Here is an 18,874-nt window from a genome sequence, read left to right as displayed (position 1 = left end):
CGGCAACTGGAAGGGACACACCTTCTTTTCCATTCAAACACAGAACAGTCTGTTACAATAGTGTCGGTACTATTCCTGTTTCTCCTGAAATCTATAGTTGTCTCTTGTTATATTCACATTCAGGTGGGGATGATTGTTTCCACACTGTCACAAAAGGGTCCACCAGCTCCCTAAACTCAAGTTTATTGTCCATCTTTGATACACCAAATGACTGTAGAGTCAGCTGAGTATTTCTGCAGATGACAGAATTCTGTCTTGTTCTGGAAGTCTCAGATGTAAAGGGTGAAAAGGAATGGAGGAAAAACAGTCCCCTTTGGTGCTCCTGTGCTGCCGACTACCTGGTCCAAGTAGGGGTCTCTGCAGTACCAAAGAGGGAGTTTCTTGCTTAAGACATGATTGGTCTGATCAATTTTGTGGGCAAAGTTTATGTAAGCCATGATTGGTTATGGGACTTCACTGAGAAGGGTTTTGTGACACATGATTGGTCGGATTGACAATGTTGGGTGGGATTTGAAGAAGCCATGATGACAGTCATATTTTTTAACCTGCTACATAAGGCAAACTTTTTTTACACACTTTTTTAATATGATTGATTTATTATACTGATTTTATTAAGCTCTGCTGCTCACTTTGACTCAGCCGCTGTCGCACAGCATTCCTCTAGATCGTTGACAAACTAGTCACAAGCACCAGCAGCCCACTAGTTGCTTCTGCCTCGTAATTAGCTGTCATGCTAAATTTGGCTACTGTTTATGAACTGCTCGCACCAAGCTTTGTCAGCATACAATCCTCTAACCTGTCTGTAAAATGTTATCACGTCGGTTTGTCAACAAAAGTCAGTCAGCATTGCAGTCCAGCCGCTTCTGCAGCTGTGTGGGTGCAAAGTCTCGCCTAGGAGTATGCAAGTTTGTGTTCCCAGTCTCCATCAACTCTAAAGGCAGGTGCGTTGCTATTTTAATGGGTAATTGGTAAATTCAGTTTTCAGCTTACAAAGTGATATCAGATAATAACGGCAGATATTTAATTGTTGCAGGCATGATATTCCATACTCCCATTTTATTAGTTAATATATATGCCCCCAATTTTGATGATCCACATTTCATGAATAAGGCATTGAACTCCTCTCCTCATTGAATAATGAGGGGAGAAATTGTCTCCTCCAATTCTTCTAATTGGAGGAGACATAAATTGCATAATTGATCCTAACCTAGACCGCTCTAACCCACAAACCCTGACATCCTCTTCAATGTCGAGGTCGGTTGCATTGATCCTAGGAGATTTTATAATCCTGGTATCAAGGAATATAAAATTCTTTTACAAATGCATACGTCTTTTTCTCGGATTGACTATTATTTTATTGACACTAAACAAATTTCTAAAGTATCGTCTGTTAATTATCACCCTATAGTTATTTCTGACCACAACCCTCTTTCTTTAGATATTAAATTTTCTTTTTAACCCAGGTACTCTACACCTTGGAGGATTAATACATTACTCCTTTCATACTTTACAGATTTCATTGCAACCAAAATTGATGAATATAATTCCACTAATCAAAATGATATGGAACCAGTTTCTCCTTCACTGATGTGGGAATCACTAAAAGCATACTTGCGGGGACAAATCATTTCTTACTCTGCCCACGTGAATAAATCCCATAAATCCAAATTACATGAACTCTCTGTTAATCTCGCCCGTTGAAAGTGATTTCTCCAACCAATTTTATGGTCTGGCCAATCAGGACGCAGGGCTGGAGTTTCATAGATGTGACGTATTGGAGACGCGACTATGACGTGAGACTGTTTTGATAGCAATGGTGGCTCGTCGAGGAAGCAAGCGTTAACATTGATGCTGCTATTTCTTCCATGTTGTCCAATCTACCTAATATTGTTTCATTAAAAGAACATCAGAGAATGCCTCTGAAGGCTATTGTTGGTGGAAACCATGTTTTCGCCCTACTCCCGACCGGATTTGGCAAGTTTTGTTTTCCGGGGCGCGTCTGCGTCTGCAGCGAAAACGCCTACACTATGCATCTTTACAAGATCAACATTAACGGCATCCAGTCTAGTTTTTTCACTCCAACCCGTGGCATCAGACAAGCTTGTCCCCTTTCTCCTTTATTGTTTGCACTAGCTACAGAGCCCTTGTCAAATTTTTTGAGATCCTCCTTGACTTTTACTGGGATTTCACGTTTGAACACAGAATTTAAGTTGTCACTTTGTGCTGATGATTTATTGTTGTGTCTCAGATCCTGTTCTTTCCATTCCCACAATTTTCTCTGTTTTCCAGAGATTCGGATCATTCTCTGGCTACAAAGCGAATAACTCTAAAAGTGAATGCTACCCTATTAACGCTTCAGCCATACAGCTCACACAGTCAGATATCCCTTTTAATTTAAACCTGACCCGCTTTAGGTATCTCGGGATCAACATTCTTAGAATGTTAAATTCTCTTTTTTCGATAAATTTCTCTAACCTGACAACAGCCAGATGCATGTCTCGCTCCGCCTAGCTCCACTCACATACATCTGGGACACCGCCATAGGAATTGCCTTTATTGAAGGCTGGGCCGTATCAATAAAGGCACCCCGGAAAACAAAACTTGCCAAATCCGGTCGGGAGAAGGGCGAAAACATGGTTTCCACCAACAATAGCCTTCAGAGGCATTCTCTGATGTTCTTTTAATGAAACAATATTAGGTAGATTGGACAACACGGAAGAAATAGCAGCATCAATGTTAATGCTTGCTTCCTCGACGAGCCACCATTGCTATCAAAACAGTCTCACATCATGGTCGCGTCTGGACTACGTCACATCTATGAAATGCCAGCCCTGTGTCCTGATTGGCCAGACCATAAAATTGGTTGGAGAAATCACTTTCAACGGGCGATGTCCCAGATGGATGTGAGTGAAGATTTCTCACCATTATTGTCTAAATTTTAAATAGACCTACAAAGATGGAGAAGTTTACCGCTCTCGTTAATAGGAAGAATTAACGCAGTTAAAATTAATGTTTTACCCAAATTTCTGTTTTTGTTTCATTGTCTCCCACTTTTCCTGCCAAAGCAGTTTTTTAAAACAATTGTTCAGACTATCTCTGATTTCTTATGGTGTGGAAAGGCTACCAGGATCCGCAAATCCACACTTCAGAGATGTTCAATTCTATTATTGGGCGGCACATATTCAAAAAAATCTAATTTTGGCTCAAATTTATGAATCTGCCGTGGTGCAACTTGGAGACACAGTCATGTGGTTCATCATTCTTATCTGCCCTACTTACTTCCTCTATCCCATCCAATCTCTCTGGCTATACATACAATCAAGTGGTTCTTTCCACACTTAAAATTTGGTATCAATTTAGGGGGCACTTCAAATTTAATTTAATTTAAATGAACTTTATTGATCTCACAATGGAGAAATTCACTTCTGCATCTTAACCCATCCCCTTGGGGAGCAGTGGGCTGCCACTGTGCGGCGCCTGGGGAGCAATTGGGGGTTAAGGGTCTTGCTCAGGGACCCAGAATGGCAGCTTGTGGGAGTTGAACTCAGAACCTCTGGGACCGAAGCTCTGTGCTCTAACCACTAGGCCACAACTCCCCATTAAGTCAGTATCCACTGTAACTCCTATACTAAAGAATAATTTATTTTGACCTTCATTTACAGATCCAAATTTCCTAGCATGGCATAATAATGGCCAAAGGTGTTTTAAAGACTTCTACCAAGATGGCATTTTTTACAGCTTTGCAGATATCTCAGAAGAATTTCATCTCCCATCGTCTCTTTTACGTTCAAATTAGACACTCCCTAAAATTCTGTTTCCTCTTTTCCCCTCCATACCACCAACTCAACAGTGGGAGGAGCTGTTAAATCATGACCAACTTCAAAAGTCACTTATCTCTAAAATTTATAAAGAACTTCTGTCTTCTGACTGCTCGCCAATTACTAAAGTTAGGGATGCCTGGAACAAGGGACTGGACTTATACTTGAAGGATGACTGGTGGGACGCTGCTCTTAAGACAATTTATACAAGCTCATTTTGCACCCGTCTTAAACTTTATACAGTTTAAAGTACTCTTTAGACTCCATTTTTGTAAAACTCGACTGGCACAAATTTATCCCAGCATTGCAGACAAATACGACAAATGTCACACCTCACCCTGCAATTTATCCCATATCTTCTATTTTTGTCCACTACTTTGTTGCTTTTGGTTGAATGACTTTGATAACATGTCAAAAGTACTTTCTGTGGTCATAAAAGTCTCCCCCCACATTGCCATATTTGGGCTCCCAGAGGACCATAACCAGTTTACCTCTAACCAACTACATATTTTAGCATTTACCTCATTACTGGCGAGACGTCACCTTCTCAATGACACCATGTCTTTTCTGAAGCTGGAAAAGATCCGATATTCAGTGTAAGGTAATTCTGATAAATTTTATAACGAATGGCTTCCCTTTCTTAAATGTTTCCACTCTCTTCAGTCCCTTCCTCCCGATTGACCCCTCCCTACCCCTCTCTCTTTCTTTCCTGGGGGGCTTTATACTTAATTATAGCTTAATAAGATCTTCAGTTTTTTAGTTGTTACTATTACAATATTTATTATTTTGTTTTATTATTTTTCTTTCAGTTGCGTGGTGTACTGTTCATACCACTTAATCAACAAAAACACCCTAGGAGGCTAATTGTATGCCTTGGCTCAACTCTTCGAGATGCACAATATCGTTATGGTGCCAATATATACATATTGTTAATTATTATGATACCAAATGTAAAAAAGGATGTACACATGGATACACATCTTTATTGTAGTGTGGATTACTTCCTAATAACAATTAAAAAAACAAAAATACACAATAACAAACACCAAATGACACAAATACATTTGTGCAGTCATCAAAAGTAAAAAAAAATAAAAAATTAAATAAAAGACAACCGTACCAGCGTCTCCACAGCTGAGGTATTGTGTAGAGTTGAACCTTGGGATTACTAAGGTCATGGTAATCTTATTCTTAGAATGATTTAAATGGAATATAAACTTGTGCATGAGGTTCCTAAGCATAACCTCCAGAGTGGTGACTTGTACTATCACAAACATTTCACTTGCACTGGCTTATCTTGCCATTTTCAACAGTTTTCTTAATGCAGGACACCTGAAGTCTTTTCAGACTTGCCTTTTTATAATGTGACTACTAGTGTGCAGCATGCAGTATGTTTTAAAAGGAAAAACTTTTACATCCTCTAAGCATAAATTGAAATTGAGGGAGAGAATGGTGACCCGAGCATACAACTTCCCATACATTCTGCTGATGTAATCATCATCTGTCCCATTGTATAAAGTTCATTATGGTAATATTACGGGTTGTTTTCAGTGGTATCACTTGAAAATGTGATTGCTATTGCAATAATTATACAATAGTACCTGACTAGTGCATCCTTATTTTTTGACTTATTTTTAGTCATATATACAGGCTCAGAAATATTTGGACAGTGACACAAGTTTTGTTATTTTAGCTGTTTAGCAAAACATATTCAGGATATAATTGTATAATTAATATGGTCTTAAAGTGCAGATTATCAGTTGTAATTTGAGAGTGTTCCCATCTAAATTGGAGCAAGGGTTTAGGAATTACAGATGTTTACTTTTGGAACCTTTTTCAAGGTTCCAAAAGTAATTGGACAATTGACTCAGAAGACTGCAAAATAAACATGAGGCTGCATGGGCTCTTCCCTTGTTAACCTGTCATCAATTAAGCAGTTAAAAGGTCTGGAGTTGATTCCCGGTGTGGCATTTGCATTTGGAAGCTGTTGCTGTGAACAGACAACATGCAGTCAAAGGAGCTCTCAATGGAGGCAAAACAGACCATCCTAAGGCTGAAAAAAAGAATAGACCCATCAGAGAGCTAGCAGAAATGTTAGGCGATGCCAAATAAATAGTTTGCTACATTCTGAGAATAAAAGAGTGCACTGGTGAGCTTGGAAACTCAAAAAGGCCTCTACGTCCACGGAAGACAACAGTGGTGGATGATCGCAGTATCCTTTCCATGGTGAAGAAAAACCCCATCACAACATCCTCTCAAGTGAAGAACACTCTCCAGGAAGTAGATGTATCAGTATCTATGTCTACCATGAAAAGAAGACTTCATGAGAGTAAATACAAAGGATTCACCACAAGGTGTAAACCATTAATCAGCCTAAAAAATAGAAAGGCCAGAATTTTTTTCAGAGTGGAGATGAGCAGCTGAGATCTCGCGAGAGCTGTGCATAAGTAAAATGGCGGTAGACATGTAGTTTCAATCTGATCCACCCAGGCAAGAACAAGCCAAAAATGTAACATTTAACATAGTTAGGTTTAAACATTAACAATTGTCTCATATTTTGCGATAAAACAAACTGGACGTGGAGACCTTGACCAGCCTTGAGAGCTACCTGAGTGAGTGTTTTGACAGGATCGTAATGGGGTAGCCGAAAAGTATGACAACCACAAACACACCATCAACAAAACGTTCCGGTTCGAGTTCAACCAGCGCTGCTTCCACAATATCTCCAGGGAGGAGCTACAGCAACGTCCTGGAATCCATCAATAATCAGCGAACTAGCCTGGATCCCCGTCTCGCCTTAGTAGTGGTTCAATACAAGGAATTTCAAGCCCTGAGATAGTTGCTGGAATACAGCCAGGAGCAGCTAGCTTCCGTCAAAGTCAAGAACGAATCGCTCAGGGGGGAAGTCAGGAAGCTCAATGATGGGATGGTTCAGCTGTCCGGTGAAAATAGGTAGATGAAGGAATCCATTGTGGACATTCAGTCACAAAGTATGAGAGACAACCTCATCTTTGCCGGCATCCCGGAGCAGCAAGAGGAGGATACCGAGGGAACAATATGTGATTTCCTCCAGCAGAAGCTGAAAATTCCGGCAGACGAGATAAAACAATAAATTTCCACCGCATTCAACGGCTCGAAGGTAAGAAGCCCGATAAAACCTGACCTTGGCCGATTGTAGCTAAATTCAAGCATTACAAACAAAAAGAGCAGGTCAGAAGTCGGGACAGAGGGCTGACAGGAACGGATTTCAGCGTCAATGACCAGTTTTAAAGGAAATCCTAGATGAAAGGCGAGTTTTATTCCCAATCAGTAAGAAATTCATTGCTGAGGGCGTCAGGGCTACAGTTGCTGTAGATAAGCTTTATATTAATTGTCAGCTGTTCAGGGATCAGAAGATCACTCCGTGGCTTTATTAGATGCACAACAGGTGAATTTAAAGAATGTGACACTTGTTAAAAGAGAATAGAACTGAACATGGTGATAAATTAAATATATGCACAGCTCAAGAGCATGTTGGCACGGTATGTTTGTTAGTCACAGCTGGGTTGTAATTTTTTTTCTTTCACCCTTTCTCACTCTCTGAGCTTTCTTAATTTTCTGTCTTCCTTTATCTTATTCCTCTGCTTCTTTCCTGTGGATCAGACAATCACAAGCAATTTATATGATGTCACCTAGGTCTATGTGTATCTATTTATATAGGGACACTTTCCAGCTTCAGCTACTTACTCACACATATGCTAAATCTAAGGTTTGTGACACGGAATGTGCATGAAGCTGGCACCACAGAGAAAAAGTTGAAGATTTTTAACCAGTTTAAAAGATTAAAGGCAGATGTTGTCTTATTGCAAGAAACTCATAAATCAGCTATAACTGTAAACAATCTTAACTCACCTGAGTTCCCTAATGTCTTTGCTGCCTGCTATAACTCTAGATAAAGAGGAGTAACAACTTTAATCCACAAAAACATTAGGTATACAATATTAGACAAAATTATAGATCCTAAAGGTAGATACATAATAATACAAATATCTATTCAGAACCAAACGTTATGTATTGTCAGTATATGACCCAAATGTTGATGACCCCTCATTCTTCCGCAAACTTTTCCATGCACTTTCAAAACACTGGGATATTTCTCCATTTATTGGAGGTGACCTCAACTTTGGTCTAAATGAGGAAATAGACAGGTTGAACAGGGATTCAGCACAGTTGGTAATCATTAAATGTCTTTTCAAATATTTTAAAGAAGAGTGGGCTTCATGCTTGGAGTACAATGATCTACCAGGGACATCAGCATTTATCCTCTGGGAGGAAGGGAAAGCAGTGATGAGAGGTAAAATAATTTCATTCTCATCTCATAACAAGAAGATAGAAAAAAAAAGATTCAGGAATTAGAAGAAAAAATGTAGTTAGTAGAGAATCCTCCCAGGAAGAGGATAATCTGGGTAAAATCTGTAAAGTAAAATTAGAATTAAACAAATATATTGAAAAGCAAAATACATTTTTAATTCAAAGACTTGGAATAGAAAGCTTTGAACATGACAGCAAGTCTGGAAGCTTCTTAGCTAATTAGCTAAAAATAAACAAAGGAAAAACAACTGCATTTGCAGTCACAGGTAATACATTTTATGATCCTGAAAGTATAAACGACACCTTCCGAGATTTCTACAAATCTTTATACACATCACAGTTAGATCCATCAGGTAATGACATCAAGCAATTTCTGGATAAAACAACACTTCCTAAATAATCAGATAGTCAAACAATGACCCTGGATTCACAGATGACAACAGTCGAAATTCAGGAAGCTCTAAAAAGCATGCCCAATAAAAAGGCTCCAGGTCCAGATGGATTCCCCGCTGAGTTTTATACAGAGTTCTGGAATATTCTGGCACCAACGTTCCACAGAATGTTGCAGGAAACTCAGGAAAATGGCAGATTCCCAGCAAACATAATTTCTGCTACCATTAGTCTCTTGCTTAAGCCAGTCAAATATCCTGTGTATCCTACCAGCTATCATCCCATATCCCGTATTACCGTGGATATTTAAATAATCTGTAAAGCTCTTGCAAATCGATTAGATAAAGTCACTGCTCTCATAATACACCCTGATCAAATTGGTTTCATTAAAGGAAGGCAGTCATCCACAAATGCATGCATATTACTTAATTTAATAGATTATTCCTATAGTGAAAATATTTAATACAATATATTGTCTTTAGATGCAGAATGATAGAGTTAATTGAAATTTTTTATTTGCTACTCTAAATAAATTTGGTTTCGGAACTTTTTTTATAAATTGGGTAAAAATTGTATACAGCTTTCCAACAGCATGTGTCAGATAAATGGTAAAATGGTAAATGGCTTGTACTTGTATAGCGCTTTAACTAGTCTTGACGACCTCCAAAGCGCTTTACACTACAGTTCAGTCATTCACCCACACATTCACACCCTGATGGTGGTGAGCTATGTTAGTAGCCACAGCTGCCCTGGGGCAGACTGACAGAGGCGAGGCTGCCATGCACTGGCGCACCAGGCCCTCTGACCACCGCCAGCAGGCAATGCGGGTGAAGTGTCTTGCCCAAGGACACAACGACAGAGACAGTCAGTGCGGAGGATCGAACCGGCAACCCACCAATTGCAAGACGAACTCCCTAACCTCTGTGCCACGTCGCCACAAACCAAACATCTTCCAGCTTTTGTCTCCAGAGGGGCACTAGCAAGGTTGTTTGTTTTCCCCCTCACTGTTTGCCATTTTTATTGAACCACTAGCAACAATTAGACAAACTAATGCTGTTAAAGGTATATGCATGAAAATAGAGCATTAAATTAGACTTTATGCAGATGATGTATTACTCTATCTCCAGCAATCAAAAACCTCTCTCTCAAGTAGATTACTACAATCTTTCTCAAACTTCTCAGATTACTCTATAAATTGTTATAAATCTACATTACTGCCAATTAACTACTCTTTACAGAACCCCCTAGATTTACAACTGCAATCAGAGAGTATTAAATATTTCGCCATTACTCTTGTTATGCCAGAAGCTGTTTGAATATGATTATTATTATTAATTATAATTTGATGTTATAATTTTAATAATAGGTCATTGAAACTTAAATAGTAGCTATAACAAAATATGACTCAAATGGTTGTGATACCAGCTGTAAGCTTGTAATCATTTATAACACTAATGCATTTATTAATTAGCTGTTATGGACTCATTTATGCTGGAACAGGAGGCCTGATCTGATCAGTTCCTGGCAGATGAGATCTATCCAGCAGCGTTGATAACTCAAATTATAACTGCAAATAGAGTTTACCATTACTCCTTTATCACCAATCCAATGATAATGTCTCTGTTTTAATGTCAGATGTTAAGACGAAAAGTGGTAACTCTCTTTTCTGAAAGACCATGCAACTGTGAATTGGAATGAACACAAACAATTACTATTCCACAAGTTGTTGCTTTTATTGAACCAAAGGCAATTCCCTGTAACAGTAATTCTCTGATTCAACAACCGTGGGAACACTACTCACTACTAAACTAAACATGCAAACTATATGTGAAAATAAAGGTCAAAAATGGATTAAAATAAGAAGTAGCAAATCTTAGTTCACTCAGTTGTTTAAACATCACATTCAAGATGTCGGCATTTAACGTAGCAGCATTGACAGACAAAACAGCTTTGAGAATCCCACTGGACACTATAATGTTTTCCTACAAGCTAGTTCAGCTTAGCTAGCTACAGTTTAGCTATGCTACACCCTTCCAAGATGGCGACTATGACGACACGTGACCCTTATGCATCACCTTGCGTGATGCGTAAGGGGAGGTCCTAATGATGTAACCAACGCTTACGCTGATGTGGGGTGGTACCTCGATTAGAGAGGGAGCGGCTAGGCTGAGGAGTTTAAAGAAAGACCGCGAACTGAGGTTTAACAAATAGATTTAACTGTTAACAGGACAGGGAAAGAGAGGAACGGAGAAAAGATTGAAGAAAATGGAAAAATCGACCCACGGCGGAGTCACTTATAAAGCACAAACCAGCACAGTCAAAATCACTTACAAAAAGCATTCACATACAACAGAAAATATTTCACAGTTAAACTCCGTCTTGGAGTAAACAAGAATTAAACTACGTTCTTATTTCTGCCCAGGCACACATAAATCAACTTACGGGTGAAAAGAGGAATAAAAATAAAAGGGGAAAGCCCCGTTACTTGTGTTGTGTGAGGGGTGTCCCAGCCCTAAATCCGTGGGTGTCCGGGAGCACTTTGGCGAGTGCAGGTCCGTCAGGCAGCAAGGAAAAAAGGGGGGGGGGGGTTTCCAAAGTCTCTCTCTGGGCTGTTGAGACGCTTTATTTCGGCCAAAACGAAAGCGTGATCCCTTTTACGATCACTGGGAGATAAGGCGTCTCTCAGTCTTTGATCAAAGGGAATTCAAAAGTACTTTTTAAGTTGACCTCCTGCATTAGCAGTACAGGGATGGAGTTGCTTTGGTAAATCTTCGGTCCAGCAAAGAATTATCGAGCACATGGCATGTGGGGGTTGAAACCCACGGAGTGAAACAGCTGCGTAACTGGCAGAACACCAAGAAGAAGAAAGATTGCGGTCTGCCGCTGGGTTTTATAGCCATCACCCTAGCAACCTTATCTCAATCGGCGACCATTTGGCCGTGTTGCCTGATGGGATTGGTGGCCATTTTGACCACCTTGCATCATGGGAAATGCAGTCCGTCATGTCCCGAACTAATGCAAGCCGTTACGTCTGAACTGGCATTACACTTGGATCCAGGTACTTACAGACTCACTTCTATACAGAAGACCCCTAATATTATCTTCAGCTGTCACTTTATACATGTCATATTAATCATTCCTAAAAAGCTTTATAAAGCTTGCAATTCCACACTACTACAGACGCTTTAAATTGAGAAAGCTTTCTGGATAGGAAGCGAAACGTCTTCAAACTTCGAAAAATAAGTCCAGTTGTTTTGTTTTTTAACTTTTTTGGAAAGACCAAAAAAGTAGCCTAAGCTATAGGCTTAGGCTACTGGAGGACATCAGTGCCTATTTTTCTCACTCTACTGATTTCTACTGTTCTCCAGTCTACTGTTCTCCAGTTTTGCATTGCATTACATTGAAATACCTGTTGTCATTTCAGCTTTTGAACTTTTTCTTCATAGTAGGTACACCTGGTCTGACGTTCTGTTAGCTGTGACATCATCCAGAGAAGACAGATCACCCGCTATTACCATCTAATGTAGAACAGATTACTGGATCAATGTGTGCTTCTGTGCTTTTTTGTCTATCTTATTTTGTCTTTGCTCTGTCTTTTTTAACCCCCAGTCGGTCGAGGCAGATGACCGTTCATACTGAGCCCGGTTCTGCTGGAGGTTTTTCCTTCCTGCTGATGGGTGGTTTTTCTTTCCACTGTCGCTTCATGCTTGCTCAGTATGAGGGATTGCTGCAAAGCCATGGACAATGCAGACAACTCTCCCTGTAGCTCTGCGCTTCTCCAGGAGTGAATGCTGCTTGTCGGGACTTTGAAGCAATCAACTGGTTCCCTTATACAGGACATTTTGACCAATCTGTATAATCTGACCCAATCTGTATAATATGATTGATTTTGACTTTGTAAAGTGCCTCGAGATGACATGTTTCATAAATTGGTGCTATATAAATAAAATTGAATTGAATTGAATTGACCATGTCCTGGATGACTGAGAATCTTCACTGTCATATTAATTAATACTATATATTCTTCAGTGATGGTATTAAGGCATTACTTGATTGTATCTGTAATACTTTATCGGCTGGTTGTGCTGTTCTTTTTACATCTCTCTTTGCAGGTGAAGAAGCAGACTGAAGATGTATGGTTCTCTTCCTTTTCTCTCCTCTTTCTTTTTCACATTTCCTCCTTTTTTCTCTTCTACTTTCTTGTTTCAGTGTCCATATAACATGAAATATTCCCTGCATTAATTATAATAAAGCTTCTTGCATGTATAAATCAAGCGGAGCACTATGGCGAATGCGGTAAAGCTCCGCTTGTGAAAGTAAAATCTGTTTTTGGCATTAAGACAACAATTCTTATTGCCACATTGCCAGACAGGGAACTATTTAAAAAAAGGCCAGAATTTACTTTGCCAAACAAAAACAAAAAAATCCTGGCCCAGTTCTCGAAGAGCATTCTTTGGACAGATGAGCCTAAGATAAACCTGTGCAAGAATGACGGGAAGAAGGAGGTTTGGAGAACAATTGGAACAGCTCATGATCAAAACCACACCAGATCTTCTGTAAAACATGGTGGAGGCAGTAAGATGGCATGGGCATGCATGGCATCCAATGGCACTGGGTCACTTGTGTTTATTGATGATGTGACAAGAGAGAGAGACGCATCCGGATGATTCTAAAGCGTATAGTGATATACTTCCTGCTCAGATTCATCCAAATGCAGTAAAACTGATTGGACGCCGCTTCACAGTACAGATGGACAATGATCCATAAAATACTGCAAAAGCAACCCAAGAGATTTTTAATGCAAAGAAGTGGAATATTCTGCAATTCTCAACCAAGTCAAGCATGCATTTCATTTGCTCAAGACAAAACTTAAGGCAGAAAGACAAACAAACAAGCACCAACTGAAGACAGCTGCAGTAAAGGCCTGGCAAAGCAAATAAAGAAGATTGTGTCACTGAACAGATATTCCTGGGCCTAACTGTTTATTTATGACACAGCAATACATTTAGGCTTATTCTTTTACAATTTGCTTGTATTAGGAAGTGCTATCTTGTTTTAACATATATACGTGTGTAGCTCATAAGAAAATTAGTCGTCATTTATCCGCTAAAAGATTTTTTTTTTTTATACAGCCACACAATGGAGATGCTCAGATTTTGGGCGTTTCTCATCGAGGGATTCGTCTATTGAAAGTGGTGAAAGCATCAGGCATCAACCCTAAACATCTCAGACTGCTCAAAGATTACAGGTATTATTAGCCTATAATTGTCACAAAGAAGGTAAGGAGCATCCAAGCTCAGAGCATAATGGAAATGAGTATTTTAATGAATAAAAGAAAAGTTACAAAAACTGACCCAGCACAGGATTATAGTAGGTGCAGAGAAACAGGGTTGCAGGGGGCACAAAACCCCCAAAGTAAAGGAATGAGTAGGTGATAAAACAACAGATGAACTAGTAAATGAGAGGGGATGATCAGGCAGCCTATATATACAGGAGTGAGGTGAGAAGGCACGGAGAGCAGGCATGAGTAATCAGATAAATTTGGGCAACGGCTGAGAACCATGAAGACAGAAACCTGAGGGAGAGGGAAAATATTAGACTGGGGCAGTGAGGGACGAAACACATGAGGAACTAACAGAACATGATACAAAAGAGATTATAAAATTAACTACAATCACAAAAGTGAAGATAAACAAATACTTAATTAAGGATAAACTATAAAAAGCATGATCCAGAAAACTACACCAGTCAAAAATCAAAACAAATTCCCAGGGATCGTGACAGAAGGAAGGCGTAATATCATCATTCACACCTGTGTTGTCCTTTGTTAATTACACTCACCTGTTTTCCGTTTGTATTCAAGTGACTGTTTTCTGTTCATTCTTTGTGGGTCTGTCAGTTTTCCTCCAGGATTGCTGTGTCTGTTCTTTCCATCCAATATACAGTATATCCATACAACATGCGCTTGCTGAAATCCTGCTGTTGCTTCGGTCCTTCGCCACCGTAAACCATGACAATGGATAGTCTTTATCTGATGATTTACTGTTATATATCTAGCAAAATTATTTTAAATATTCTTATTTTACTTGATCTACTTTCGTTGCTTATTGTCTTAGTCTTAATTTTATTTGTACACTGAAACTCAGACTTGTGTAAGGAATCACACCTGAAGTAAAAAGAGACAATTTTAATGCCAACCCAAACCTAAATATTTTGTACAGCTGTTGTGCACATAAAATTTAGCAAAAAGAGCATTAACAAGCATTTGTCTTTGTTCAAGCTGAGGAAAAGTTAAGAAAAGTCTTCCTTCTATAAATCATTGGCTTACATAGTACTGTACAAACTATTTTTGAACAAGTTCCTTTGGTGTTTAAATGCATAAAATACATTCTTGGCTTGGTAGTAATATTGGGCTTGGTCACTGAGTGTTACTCTTGAAAAAACTAAGGTTTTGCAACCAAAACAGGGTTCTGGCCAGCAGAACAGCTGCTATTTGAATACATTTTATTCAGTCATCATTCCTGTGGTAGTGGTGGCCTAGTTGTTAGTGCAGTGCACTTGCATCTGAGAAGGCTGCACGAACCCGTTTCGATGGCAGCCTGCCCTGCAGACTGCCACCATAGGTCCTCCCAGGTCCCACTCAGCGTGAGCAACCCACTGCTCCCTAAGAGATAGGTTAACTGCAGAGATGAATTTCCCCTCTGTGGGACTATATAGGAAAATATTATTATTCCAATGTTATAGCTCTGACATTAACTAAACAATTACTTAATCTTAAAAAGGTGACCAGCTCTATTAGTTTGAATTTCACCAAGTAAAACTTATTGACATACAGTGCCATTCACTATCATCATTGTTTCTGGCTCATAATAACATTTTATATTAATATAGTTTTGCAGAGGTGCTGACTGTTGGCCTTCAAGGAGCAAGCAAAGTAAAACTGGAGCTAAAAACAGAAACTTTGGTGCTACAGTCAACCAGAGCTCCTCAAATCACTGCCATGATTGAAGTTTTCCTCAAGGAACTTATAAAGGTAACTTCTTAATATGAGATGACCAGTACATTACGAGTAATTTATCTTGTAATTCATTTTGATGTGTTACAGTTTCTTGTGGTGAAATACCCCTTTCATCTTATCCTGCGTTTCACCATCTTTAAACATTTGTCTCTAAAACCTCTTCCTTTTTTCTAAAGGACTCAGGCCATGTGGTTGCTCTAAAGAGTTTTGTGACAGATGACAAGGCTCTTCTAAGCTTCAACAAAGGGGATATCATCAAACTGCAGTCGATGGAAGTCCTCCAGACCGGTGAGATCATTATTTGGGTGCTAGTCATTAGTACATGTTTTACAAGTAACATTAGATATGCTCAATATCATTTAATTATTTCAGCATCTGTTACCAATGTAGTTAATGGTTTTAGATTAACCTACTATTTTCTTAATGTTGCACCAGGTTGGAAATTTGGCACCACTGGTGGGCGTTCTGGTCTTTTTCCACTGGACATCATCCAACCATGTGCCGCCCCAGATTACCACTGTCTTCACCTAGATCGAAGAGATGACAGGAGAAAAAGCATGAGGAATGTTAAGCCTGACAGTTCATTCAAGGGCCCATCTTCAGTTCCCACCAGCAGACCCATACCCAACAAAAATGCTGTGCAGTCCAGTCAGACCATGACTCCCATGTTGGTACAGGAATCACTCCAGGGATTAGTACAAAACTCACAACAAGGATCTCACCATGAATTACAGATCATTTCTGGTATGGCTGAGTTTGCTACCAAGTATTTTAGGTAAGGAAAATCTGGAAATTTATGCTGTTCATGTTACAGAGTGTATTTGTTTAACATTGCAACGCTGATTCTGTGTTGCACGATATGGCTCTAAAAGACTGGGGACAACAGGTGTGCCAGTAACCGGAAGAAGTTTTCCAGAAGCAGTTCAACACACAGAGGTATGACCCTTAGAATTCTCTGATTTATGTCCCATATTATGGTGTGTTTACAAGATTACATTACACTGCTGCAAGAGCTGGCAGCAAGTGGCAGAGACTCAGTATCTTTTTACGTTTTCTTTTTTTTATCTACTTTAAGTAGTGTGTCCCTGCCATGTCGCCTTTCAACTCACATCATGGAACTAACTGACTGGATAGGCAGCATGCAGCTATTGTTTACACTAGGGGTTGGCTGCTAGCCCTCAATAATACTCCAACTAACTCTGCAGTAGATGGGTTAGAGATACTTCGTGAGATAGTAGAAATTGAGACTCATCAGACCAGGCAACGTTTTTTCAATCTTCTATTGTCCAATTTTTGTGAGCTTGTGTGAATTGTAGCCTCAGTTTCCTGTTCTTAGCTGACATGAGTGGTACCCAGTGTGGTCTTCTGCTGCTGTAGCCCATCCCTAGAGATGGTTGTGCGTGAAAATCCCAGTACATCAGCAGTTTCTGAAACACTCAGGTTTTTGGTTTGAACTGCATATGCCTAAATGCATTGAGTTGCTGCCATGTGATTGGCTGATTAAAAATGTGCGTGGGGGGAGGTGTTGACCTAGGTGTTGTTGTTGTTGACCTGTTTTTGACCTAGTGGTTAGAGCAGTGCACTTGCGCTCTGAGAAGGTTGCAAATACCCGGTTCGATCCTCACAGCCTGCACTTTGGGTCCCTGAGCAAGACCCTTAACCCCCAATCGCTCCCCAGGCGCCGCACAGTGGCAACCCACTGCTCCCCAAGGGGATGGGTTAAGATGCAGAAATTAATTTCTCCATTGTGAGATCAATAAAGTTCAATTAATTAATGAGCTGTTAGAAAGGTACACCTAATAAAGTGGCCGGTGAGTGTGTGTTGTTGCATAGTGGATCACCAACTTAAGAAGTGGCGATCAAAACTGGTTGTTCACATGCAAAGGAGGACCATCAGGCTAACAACCGATCATTAGTGCTCTGATGGCCTGTCACTGTTCCTAGGGGCCTTAGTCATAACAGGATTCTAAGAGGGGGACAATTGGACCCAGGCAGGGGCGGATCTACTGGGGTGGCAGCTGCCACCCTAAAAGATACCCTTGACACCCCAGCTGGCAGCTCTGAATTCAAGCTACAGTTAACGGCATATCACGTTATAAGTCTGAACTTCTTATGTCCAACAACATTGAATGCAGCACTGTTATGGAAAATAATCAGAATTGATTCACCAGTTTTGAATATTGAATAAAAGGAAATGGTGATTCTCTCAAATTCCAGCATTTTATTGAGAACCAGAGGCCACAGCCTGCCCCATTGTCTTCTCTGAATCTGTCCCTTACGTTCTGCTCCTCCCCAAACATAATACAAACATCTGCAAACATCACATTTACAGTTTTGCACAGAAAATATGCAAGCGTTGAGCATGGTTAACTGGTATAGGGTGAAAAACATCTTCTCTTCGAGTGCAGCTGCTTACTTGTTTTTAAAGGAGATAGGTCAGGAGTGATTTTAGAACCCCAAGCTTTAAACCCGGCTTGAGGTATATCTGAGTGGATGGAACTCAGAGCGGAGCCTGTGTTTTACCGCAGGGCATGCCCTGCCAAGACACACATGCCCTGCAGTGGGAATGTACGTTGCTAAGTATAGCACTGTCTTAATGAAGAAAACTGTTAAAAATTCTGTTAAAAAAAATGTGTGGTTCATAACAAAATATGACCAACCAAGCTATTTTTAATGTTGTTCAGGCGTGTCGTTGGAGCACAGAGTGCGTCCTGTGCTCATATCCGCTTCCAGTGTCTGAAGAGACATTGGAAGCAATATAAACCAGGCTGAAGTTAGAGGTAAAACTTGCAGACTTGCTCAGAATGAGGTGACTGAATGAGTGATCAAGAATGAGTGATCAAGTTACACCTAATCACTTATTCATATAGCAAGACGTAAGGTGGAGGTTTACTCTTATAAGCATCAACAGGGTCCTCATGAAGAACAGAGAGCAGAGAGACTTTCACCTGAGTTACACTTGAAAGCTCTGGCTATTACAGACAACAGTAGGAACCCTCAATGGGAGCTTCTGGGTGGATTTGAATCAAAATGTGAAAAATATCTGATGCTGAAATCAAGGAAAATCAAAGCATTAAATACGAAAGTAGCTAAACGCAATAAAATGTGCTAAATTGCTTCCCATTACTGCACCTCTCCAATTCTACATGTTGACATTAAAAGCGTTGCTCAATAAACCACGAAAATATAACACATCTACATAGTAAGTTCAAAAGTAAGCCACCCTCTTCTCTACCACATTTTCTGTTCTGACTCAAGACTTTCAGCTCTGTGTTGTTTAAAGCTGCAAGATTAAAAA

At 39.8% G+C, this 18,874-nt stretch overlaps 1 protein-coding gene across 1 annotated transcript in view; it reads left to right on the top strand.

The window, feature by feature from the left end:
- Positions 1-18,874, top strand: part of myo15b (myosin XVB) — a 456,255-nt gene that overhangs the window by 393,838 nt on the left and 43,543 nt on the right. The window contains exons 42-46 of the mRNA XM_036133239.1: positions 13,691-13,806; positions 15,450-15,591; positions 15,753-15,864; positions 16,012-16,351; positions 16,449-16,512. Coding sequence (XP_035989132.1) covers positions 13,691-13,806; positions 15,450-15,591; positions 15,753-15,864; positions 16,012-16,351; positions 16,449-16,512 — 774 coding nt within the window. The remainder of the gene's footprint in view (positions 1-13,690; positions 13,807-15,449; positions 15,592-15,752; positions 15,865-16,011; positions 16,352-16,448; positions 16,513-18,874) is intronic.

This window comes from Fundulus heteroclitus, unplaced genomic scaffold (genome assembly GCF_011125445.2).
Source record: "Fundulus heteroclitus isolate FHET01 unplaced genomic scaffold, MU-UCD_Fhet_4.1 scaffold_59, whole genome shotgun sequence".
Taxonomy (NCBI): Eukaryota; Metazoa; Chordata; class Actinopteri; order Cyprinodontiformes; family Fundulidae; genus Fundulus; species Fundulus heteroclitus.
The sequence above is the reverse complement of the archived record's forward strand: the minus strand, read 5'-3'. Positions and strand labels throughout refer to the sequence as shown.